At 36.2% G+C, this 9,343-nt stretch overlaps 4 protein-coding genes across 4 annotated transcripts in view; all 4 read left to right on the top strand.

The window, feature by feature from the left end:
* Positions 938-3,231, top strand: LOC104741194 (zinc finger protein ZAT4-like). Its single transcript, XM_010461989.1, has 2 exons — positions 938-1,506; positions 1,606-3,231. The coding sequence occupies exon 2, from the start codon at positions 1,625-1,627 to the stop codon at positions 2,900-2,902; it is 1,278 nt and encodes a 425-aa protein (XP_010460291.1). The 5' UTR covers positions 938-1,506; positions 1,606-1,624; the 3' UTR covers positions 2,903-3,231.
* Positions 3,769-4,836, top strand: LOC104743518 (zinc finger protein ZAT9-like). Its single transcript, XM_010464588.1, has one exon. It carries the CDS (start codon positions 3,769-3,771, stop codon positions 4,834-4,836), a length of 1,068 nt encoding a protein of 355 aa, XP_010462890.1.
* LOC104741193 (CLAVATA3/ESR (CLE)-related protein 9-like) lies at positions 5,708-6,452 on the top strand. The gene has a single exon (XM_010461987.2). It carries the CDS (start codon positions 5,837-5,839, stop codon positions 6,194-6,196), a length of 360 nt encoding a protein of 119 aa, XP_010460289.1. The 5' UTR covers positions 5,708-5,836; the 3' UTR covers positions 6,197-6,452.
* Positions 8,150-9,343, top strand: part of LOC104743517 — a 3,403-nt gene continuing 2,209 nt past the window's right edge. Inside the window, exons 1-2 of the mRNA XM_010464587.2 lie at positions 8,150-8,430; positions 8,529-9,335. Of these exons, the coding sequence (XP_010462889.1) occupies positions 8,529-9,335 (807 nt within the window). The 5' untranslated portion in view covers positions 8,150-8,430. The remainder of the gene's footprint in view (positions 8,431-8,528; positions 9,336-9,343) is intronic.

The following is a 9,343-nucleotide window of genomic DNA, read 5'->3' as shown; positions in this document are numbered from 1 at the left end:
AAAAAAAAAAAAAAGATCTTCATTGTTAAACACAAAAAAAGGAAACAAACATCACAAAATTCAATGCCAAAGTTTGTTGCTTTAGAATAGGAGAATATGTGGGCAGAGCCAATTATGGTTCTCTCATGGACAACGTTTAAAGGCTTTGTAGTGTGACTTGTGTGTGAGGTGTGTTTGTTTGGACGTCAAGAAGTCTCTTATGTTTGGCCCCATGGTTTGTTATACCCACTACTAACCCGAATAACAGATTGTTCCAATTCAACAATCTATAAAGATTATTTCAATAAGGGAAAAAATCTTTGATAGCCAAAAAAAAAAAATTGAAACTTTACCGTAAATGTGTGATCCTTTTTGAAATATGAGGAATGGGGTTAATTATAACAGATCTAGACCGTCCAATAGCTTCTTCTCTCCTTTATTTTCATATCTTTTGTTTTGATTCGATGCATGAATTGAACAGCACACACACAAACACAAACACACCGGGAGAGATGGAGAGAGAAAGAGATAAAAGAGAAGAAGATAGTGNTTGTTGAGTAGGAGGAAGGAATAGATCCAAAAATGCAGCTGACCTTTTGATTACTCGTGTTAGTAACAACACTTCTCTTTTCTTTTTCTCTTTTTTTTTTTTTTTCCTCCCAAACAAACAAACAAAAATTAAAAATCAAAACTTTAAAAGAGGATACTACAGTGGAAATTACACACACAAAAAAAAGCTTCTCCCTGTTATCTTAGCTTGAAGGTCGGATCTTGTACTAAACTGTCACATCCCTAATTCTGTTGACAAAGAAAGAATCAAACTTGCTGCTTCTTTCTCTCTGTAGCATTTGGGGGATTTTACAGTTTTTTTTGTCGGTTTGTGCAGCANTCCTAATTCAACAACAGTCTACAAGATTATTCAATAAGGCAAAAAATCTTTGATAGCCAAAAAAAAGAATTGAAACTTTACCGTAAATGTGTGATCTTTTTGAAATATGAGGAATGAAGTTAATAATAACAGATCTAGACCGTCCAATAGCTTCTTCTCTCCTTTATTTTCATATCTTTTGTTTTGATTTCCATGCATGAATTGAACAACACATACACACCGGGAGAGATGGAGAAAGAGAGAGAAAAGAGAAGAAGATAGTGTGTTTTGTTTGTTGAGTAGGAGGAAGGAATAGATCCAAAAATGCAGCTGACCTTTTGATTACTCGTGTTAGTAACAACACTTCTCTTTTCTTTTTTTCTTTTTTTTCTTTTTTCCTCCCAAACAAACAAACAAAAATTAAAAAAATCAAAACTTTAAAGAGGATACTACAGTGGAAATTACACAAAAAAAAAAAGCTTCTCCCCTGTTATCTTAGCTTGAAGGTCGGATCTTGTACTAAACTGTCACATCCCTAATTCTGTTGACAAAGAAAGATTCAAACTTGCCTGCTTCTTTCTCTCTGTAGCATTTGGGGAATTTTACAGTTTTTTGTCGGTTTGTGCAGCATTAGTTGTTTCAGAGATATTGATTTTGAGGTAAAGCTCACTCATTCAGGATTTTAGAATAGAAAAAAAAAATGGGTTCTTTTGAAATAGCCTTTTTGTGATTTCTTGCTTTGTTTTGTGTTTGATCAGTTGTCTAAGAGAAGAAGATATGGATGAAGGGAAAGAGAAGAAGTTTGTGTGTAGGTTCTGTTACAAGACGTTTCCTTCTGGGAAAGCACTCGGTGGTCACATTAGGATCCACTCGAACGAGAATTCAGTTGATTCAGATCGTTACAATCGCGTCAAGAAGAAGAGGTTGGTGGATCAGAGAGAGAAACAACAAGTTTGTTGCAGGAGATGTAGTAAAAAGTTTGTTTCTTTGAAAGCTCTTAGAGCTCACATGGTTTGTCACTGTGAGGGAGAGAAGAAGATGATGATGGATAGCCAATCTGATGATGATGAGTCTGAGACTTCCTCAGCTCCTTTGAGGAAAAGGTCTAGGAGGGTGATGGCTCATAAACATAAACAACAGTTTTTTTGCAAGATATGTGATAAAGGGTTTGCTTCTTTGAAAGCTATTAGCGCTCACATGGCTTGTCACTCTGAGGGAGAGAAGATGTTGATGGATAGCCAATCTGATACTGACTCTGAGACTTCCTCAGCTCTTAAATGGTCCAAGAGAGTGATGAGAAGATCAAATTCAGAATCTTTTAGTGATGGGAGCTTGTCTTTTGATTCTGATATAGACCAAGAAGTTGGAGAGGGGGCTTATTTGTTGATGGTGTTGTCGAGAGGTTCTAGTTTCAAGAAAAGACGTAACTTTGTGATGAACTCTCTGGGTGAGTCATCTGAAAACAACTCTGGGATTGTTGAGACTAAGTCACCTTCAGGAGAGGAGCTGAAGATCTTAAATGTGAAGAGTCAAGTTATAGAGACAGATGATCAGTTGAGATCTGCTAATGATAACGGTGTTAGTCTCTGTGATTCAGATGGCTCTGATTCTGATTACTTCATGAATGGACCAAAGAAGTCGGATTCAGACATTTCAGTTGAGGGATCTCTTAAGAACACTGGATTTGGATCTGAATTCAACAACAGATTGCACAGGTTCAGGAATAGTGATAAGAAAGGATCACTGTATGAGCTGAGCAAAAGCAAAAAGGACTTGTGTTCTTATGAAACTGATTCATGTGCAGACACAAACAGCAAGATTCATAGGTACAGAGATAGTAAATCTCCAGTGGTAAAGAAAGCAGGTGGTGAAAAGAAGACAAGTCACGAGTGCCCAATTTGCTTCAGGGTGTTCAAATCAGGCCAAGCTTTAGGTGGTCACAAGAGATCACATTCTTATGAGAATCAAGAACACAACCAAGTTTCTGAAATCCGTAACCAAATTAATCTCAATGTTCCTGCTTCAGATATTGATCAATGGAATCAGAGAACCTGAAACTAGAACTCATCAGGCTTCTCTCAGGTGTTTGTTTCCCCCCTCGTTTTTGCTTGTTTCCTTGCTCCTCCAGGTTTTAAAAATTGCTCAAGGTTTGGAAGATAGCTAGATCAAGAAGTATTTTTTGATTTGTTCATATAAAGCTATTCATCAGTTAGAGCCAATTCTTTTCTTTTATGAATTCAAGTGTTGGATTTGGATGTATATATCTTCAGCTTTTCTAGGGTCTTTTCCTGTTTCTTACAATTACTGAGAGCTTCATTCTTCTTGTCTACAAAGGAAGCTGTCACCTTAAAGTTTTTAATTTTTCCCAGCTTTCACCTATAAGGCCTTTCCCTGTATTCATGCGTCGTCTCTTGCTTTTATGATGATGTTTTGATTTTAACAACATAAACAACAACAACAACAACAACAAAAAACCGTGTTTAATTTAAGATGTTGATTCAACTGAAAAAGGAGGAAAGAAACAAAATATATAAAAAGAAAACCCAAAACATTTTTAAAGACCAATTTTGGTATTTTTACTAATATTATAACACTTGTGGTTTACTAGCTAGCTAGTTAGGGAATCAGAGAAGACTCTTATTGGGCCTCCTCACCCTATTGAAGCCTAATAAAGACCCAAGAGATAGCTTGAGACTCACGAAACAACTCAAAAACACGTTCTCTTGTAGCATTTGGGGGAATTTTACAGTTTTTTCGGTTTGTGCAAGCATCCTTGTTCAAAGATTTTGATTTGAGGCAAGCCCATTCACTATTACTTTTTAAAAACTAATGCGTTCTTTTGAAAGCGTTTCGTAAAGAAACCTCTTTTTCTTGATTCTTGCTTGTTTTGTTGTGTTTGATCATTTTGTCAAAGAGAAGATATGGATGATGGGGAAGAGAAGAAGTTTGTGTGCATGTTCTGTAACAGGGCGTTTGCTTCTGAGAAAGGACGCGGAGGTCACATTAGGATCCATTATTCGAACAAGAAGGATTCAGTTGATTCAGATCGTTACAATGGCAACAAGAAGAAGAGCTTGGTGGGTCGTCAGAGAGAGAAGCAGAAACAACAACAACAACAACAACAAGATTGCACGATATGTCGCAAAAAGTTCGTTTCTTTGAAAGCTCTTGAAGATCACATGGCTTGTCACAGTGAGGGAGATGCGATTTTGCTAGATAGCCAATCTGATACTGACTCTGAGACTACGAAGAAAAGGTCCAAGAAAGTGATGAGAAGATCATCAGATTCAGAGTCTTTTAGTAATGAGATCTTGTCTTTTGGTTCTGGTATAAGCCAAGATGTTGGTGTGGCGTCTTATATTTTCATGATGATGAAGTCGGTAGAAAATTGTAGTTACGAGGAAAGACATAACTTTGTGATGAACTCTATGCACGAGGACGACTTTGAGGTTGTTAAGACGAAGTCATCTTCAGGAAAGAAGCTTATAACGATCTCTTATGTGAAGAGTCAAGTTTCAGAGAAAGGTAAAGTTGCAGACGGTGACCAGTTGAGATCTGCTGAAGGTGTTATTCTCTGTGGTTCAGATGGCTTTGATTCTGACGCAGACATCTCTGTTCACGGATCTCGTAGGAACACTGGATCTGGATTCAACAACTCTATGAACAGGTTCAGGAATGGTGATGAGGGAGGATCAAAGTATGAAACTGATTCACGTGCAGATACAAACAGCAAGATTCATAGGCTCAGAGATAGCAAATCTCCAGAGGTTGTTAAGAAAGCAGGTGGTGAAGAGAAGGAAAGCAAAAGTCATGAGTGCCCAATTTGCTTCGAGGTGTTCAAATCAGTCCAAGCTTTAGATTATCACGTGAGATCACATTACATTGGGAACCGAGAACACAACCAAGTAGCTGAAATGCCTAACAAAAACAATCTAAGGCTTGTTGACTATTCAGATTCAGATACTGATGATGAACGAATCGAAACCTGAAACTAGAACTTATTCCGGTTTCTTGTTCTCAGCTCTGGTGTTTCATTTCATCCCCTCCTTTTGTTTGTTTGCTTGCTCCAGACTTTTATAAGTTGCTCAAGGTTTGAAAGGTAGATCAAAACGTTTTTTGATTTGTTCATATAATAGATGCTTCTCGCATAGAGACCTTTCTTCAGCTTCAAGTGTTGATGTATCTTCAGCTTTCTAGAGACCTTTCTTGTTTCCTACTGAGAGATTCATTCTTCTTTGTCTTCAAAGTTAGCTGTCACCTTTAAGTTTTCTATTTTCTTTTTCCAGCTTTCACCCTATAAGGCCAAAGTCAAGAGACATTGTCTCTTGCTTTAATGATGATGTTTTGATTTCAACAACAACAGCAAAAGAATTGTGTTCATGTGTTCAATTTTAAGATGTTGATTCAATTGAAAGGAGGAAGAGCAAAATAAATAAATAGAGAACCCAAAACATTTGTAAACACCAAATATGGTATTTTTACTATATTATAACACTTTGTTATGGATGACAATGGCCTAAAAAACCTGGAACCCAATAAAACCCCCAACAGATAGCTTGAGACTCACGAAACAACTCAAAAACACATTCTCTTGTATGAAGGTTCTTGTCTACACATTTCATGTAAATTACGTAGTAGACCCACGAGTTTGTACGTATTGTAAAAAGCTACAGTCTACAAAAGTGAAATAAATCGATGGAAATGTATACTATAAAGTTTCACGGGTTGGTATTTATGTCTATGAAAACGAAACTAAGCAAAGGTGACCCACATTTGTGTATAACCAGTTTTGCCCTCTCATTTACTAAATCAAACCGTCATAACATCGATTCATGTGCATCTTCTGTGTTGCATTTAAATCCCAATTTTTGTATATCCACCAAATCTCTCTTCCCTCTCTCAAGTTTTTAAACTTTTCCTTCTCCAAGAACAAAACACTTCTCACTTTCTCTCTCTCTCTCGTTCTCGTTCTCTCTTGGAAACCAAACTATGACGACGACGACTCATACGAGCCATCCGATCTTGATCCTTCTCCTCTTCGTCGTCTCTTTCCTTCTCAAAACCTCCACCGCAACAGTCGCCAATGGAAACATAACATCAAGTAGCTACCGTTACCAAACCCACCGATTCGTCCCGAGGATTCACCACCCGTACTACGTGACTCCTCCTCACGGTTCGTGCGACTCTTTTACTCGTCCGTACGCGCGTTCTATGTGCATTGAGCTTCAGAGAATCCACCGCAGCAGTCGGAAGCAGCCAATTCTTTCTCCTCCTCCGCTGGAGATTGACCCAAGGTACGGCGTCGACAAAAGACTTGTCCCCTCCGGTCCAAACCCGCTTCACAACTAAAACCCTATCCTCAAGTTTCTATACATAATACATATTATACAGAGATCGCGACCCTTGTTACATTTTTTTCTTCTTCTTTCTAATTAACACATTTTTTTGACGTTTCTTGGACTTTTATGTTCAAGAAAGAGATCAGATATATGTGTGTTTTCATAGAGTTTTTTCTTGATCTTCTTAGCGGATCTTTTCTTGATTCTACTCTCTCTTGATCTTGTAATGGAGGAGTCCTACGTTATGGAGAGATATTGTTACTATTTCCACGCTTGTTTTTGGGGCTTTGTAGAGAGTGTGGAAACAATCTTGGAAATAGTGAGTGTTATTTTGCAAAGGTCTTTCTGATGAGAAAATAATTAATTATAATTTTGAAAAGCCAGTTGTGAAAGAAAAGAGTTAGTATAGTTGGGAGAGAGGAGAGGTGGAGAAAGCATGAGTTCCATTAATTTGGGAGTTGTATTTATGTAACTCTGAAGTTTCCATTGGTCTATGAATACTAATAAAAAGATTGATGGGTGCATATGCATATGCAAGCTCTTCTCTCTCTCGTGTTCTATCTCACTGTAAAGATATTTATTTCGCTTGTCTCTGTCAATAGGTCACACTAGTATAAGTCAGCAAATATAGAGATTTTTATTTATTTATGTAACTTGTGAATTGCGATTTCCTATTCTATTTCTAAACCTTTTTTTTTTTTGATAATGCTATTTTTATTTTTGCCAACCATATTTTGTATGTCTAGTTTACTTTCACTAATGTTGGCACTTGGCATTTGGCACCGTGTTATTATCCGATTTAAATCAACAAAATTATACATTGTAGACAAAACTAATCTTTTATTAAAACCAAATGTTTAATTGTACAGTTCTAAATTTAATGTTTATCGCAAAGTGTGTATTACTATTTCGTATCGTAGCCTAGGTTAATTAGAATGTGCATCAGTGCATGTATGAGTTGATGGATTTTTTTTTTTTTTTTTAGTTTTTACTTAACCCAAAAATTTATACGTTTAAGATGATGATGAACATATAGTGTAAACCAAATATAAAACCAAGAAAAAATTTGTGAAACATAAAAAGTTACGTTTTTTTGTTTGTAAATTTCGAGTATTTGTCTAGTAGTATGAGTATCACTTGTTTGGGGGTTACAAATCTCTGGAACGGGCCGGACCGACCGGTCTAATCGCAACAAAATGATGGAGTCAGCTAAAGAGTGTCGGATCGGATCGGATTAAAAATTCTTATTTGAGATTAATTTGCTAATAAATCTCTTACATGTTTAATTTGATTGGCTTTTATACCAAAAACAGACTAAAAAATAAAAGCGTGTATTCTCACTCTTTTAGCTGAAATCGGCCTAAGACAATGGTCACGTCTTCACTCCATTCATTTCTCTCCTAATCTTTTTTTTTTCTTTTTAAATTATTAATGTAAAAAAATTAGATGATAATTTTTTGCATAAAATTGTAATCATATTATAATTACTTAGGGGGAGGTATTGGTTTAAGATTTTGAAAGAATTTTAATGACTTTAAAAGTTAGGTAAAATATGTTGTTATTCAATCAAGACTTTTAAAAACTCTTAAAAAATTTGGTGTTATTGGTTGTGGATTTGTAAAAAGTTATCTAAAATCTTGATAAATCTAGTGTTATTGGATTAAGAGTTTTATAAAGTCATTAAAAGTTTTATGTTATTCAAGTAAAACAAAAGAATCTTGGATTGTTAATGAATTCAAATTTTATGTTATTGGTTTAGGATTTTATATCATTTCCTTCATAACAAAAGTCATGAAAACTCTTTCATCAAATGGAAAGATTTTACAAGATTAGAAAAAACAAATCATCAAGATTTTAAAAAACTTCCTAAACAATCTCTTAAAATCCTTCATTTTTAACTTTCAATTTTTTATGATTCTAACAATCAGCAAGAACATAAAGTCATTAAAATTCTTTCTAAATCCTAAACCAATACCTCCCCCTTAATCTCTTCATCATAAATCCCAACCCCAAAAAGAAAGCAAATCTGCTAACTTTAGATATTGAGGAAATTTCAAAGTCAGTTTTATTTGTTTCCTGTTTTTGTGTTCCTCTTTTGCTTGATGGTAGGATCTCTAGTTAACAAGACTACTGTTAAATCTCCCAAACTCTCATCTTCTCTGGGAATAGTATCAAGCTTTCTGCTTGATTCTCTTCCTCCTCCTTCTCTTAGCATCTGAAGCTTTCTTTCAAGATTTTCATGAGGTATGTATATTAATGGCTTCTCATTAATTTCACTTTTTTTCTTGTTCTTATGATGATCCTGCAGGCTTATATATATATATCTTTGTTTGTTTGATCAGATGGAACAGTTCAAAGAGAGGAAGTTTGTTTGCAAGTTCTGTAGCAAGAGGTTTGCTTGTGGGAAATCACTTGGAGGTCACATCAGAACTCACATGACCGAGAACTCAGTTGATTCTGATGATGAGGATGATGAGTCTAATAAGCTCAAGATGGTTGATGATAATGGTGGTCAATCTAGTTACGGTCTCAGAGAGAATCCTAAAAAGAACAAGAGGTTTGTGGATCACAGACAGATCATGGCTCTGAAACATCATCATCATCATCATCAGCAGCAGCAGCAGCAGCAGCAACCCCACCAGCTTCTTTGTTGCAGAGAATGTGGTAAAGGTTTTGTTTCTTCTAAAGCTCTTTGTGGTCACATGGCTTGTCACTCTGAGAGAGAGAAGATTGTCATGGACAGTCAATCTGATACTGAGGCTTCTTCCTCTCCTATCAGAAGAAGATCCAAGAGAGTTGTTGTGAAACATCACCACCACAAAGCTGCTTTTGTTGTTGGTGATGATAATGGTATCATGAAGCAATTCAACTCAGCATATTCTGATGCTTCTGAGATTGAGCCTGAGCAGAAGGAAATGGCATTGTCCCTGATGATGCTGTCGATGGATTCTGGTTTCAAGAAAGGGCATAACTTGGTGGTGAACTCTTTCGCTGAGTCATCTGACAACAACTCTGTGATTCTTGAGACTAATAAGTCATCTTCAGGAGAACTGCTTAAGATGTTCAATGTGAACAATGTTGAAGCGTTCTGTAAGAAGAACAAACTTGGTGTGGATAACAAGACGAGATCTGGTGAGGATAATGGTGGTGTTCTTTA

The sequence above is a fragment of the Camelina sativa genome, chromosome 14 (assembly GCF_000633955.1).
Source record: "Camelina sativa cultivar DH55 chromosome 14, Cs, whole genome shotgun sequence".
In the NCBI taxonomy this organism is placed as follows: Eukaryota; Viridiplantae; Streptophyta; class Magnoliopsida; order Brassicales; family Brassicaceae; genus Camelina; species Camelina sativa.
This window is presented reverse-complemented; position numbering and strand designations above follow the sequence as displayed.

Excerpts from the sequence above, each read along its gene's own strand:
- LOC104741193 (XM_010461987.2), top strand. The coding sequence starts at position 5,837 with ATGACGACGACGACTCATACGAGCCATCCGATCTTGATCCTTCTCCTC.
- LOC104743518 (XM_010464588.1), top strand. The coding sequence starts at position 3,769 with ATGGATGATGGGGAAGAGAAGAAGTTTGTGTGCATGTTCTGTAACAGG.
- LOC104741194 (XM_010461989.1), top strand. The coding sequence starts at position 1,625 with ATGGATGAAGGGAAAGAGAAGAAGTTTGTGTGTAGGTTCTGTTACAAG.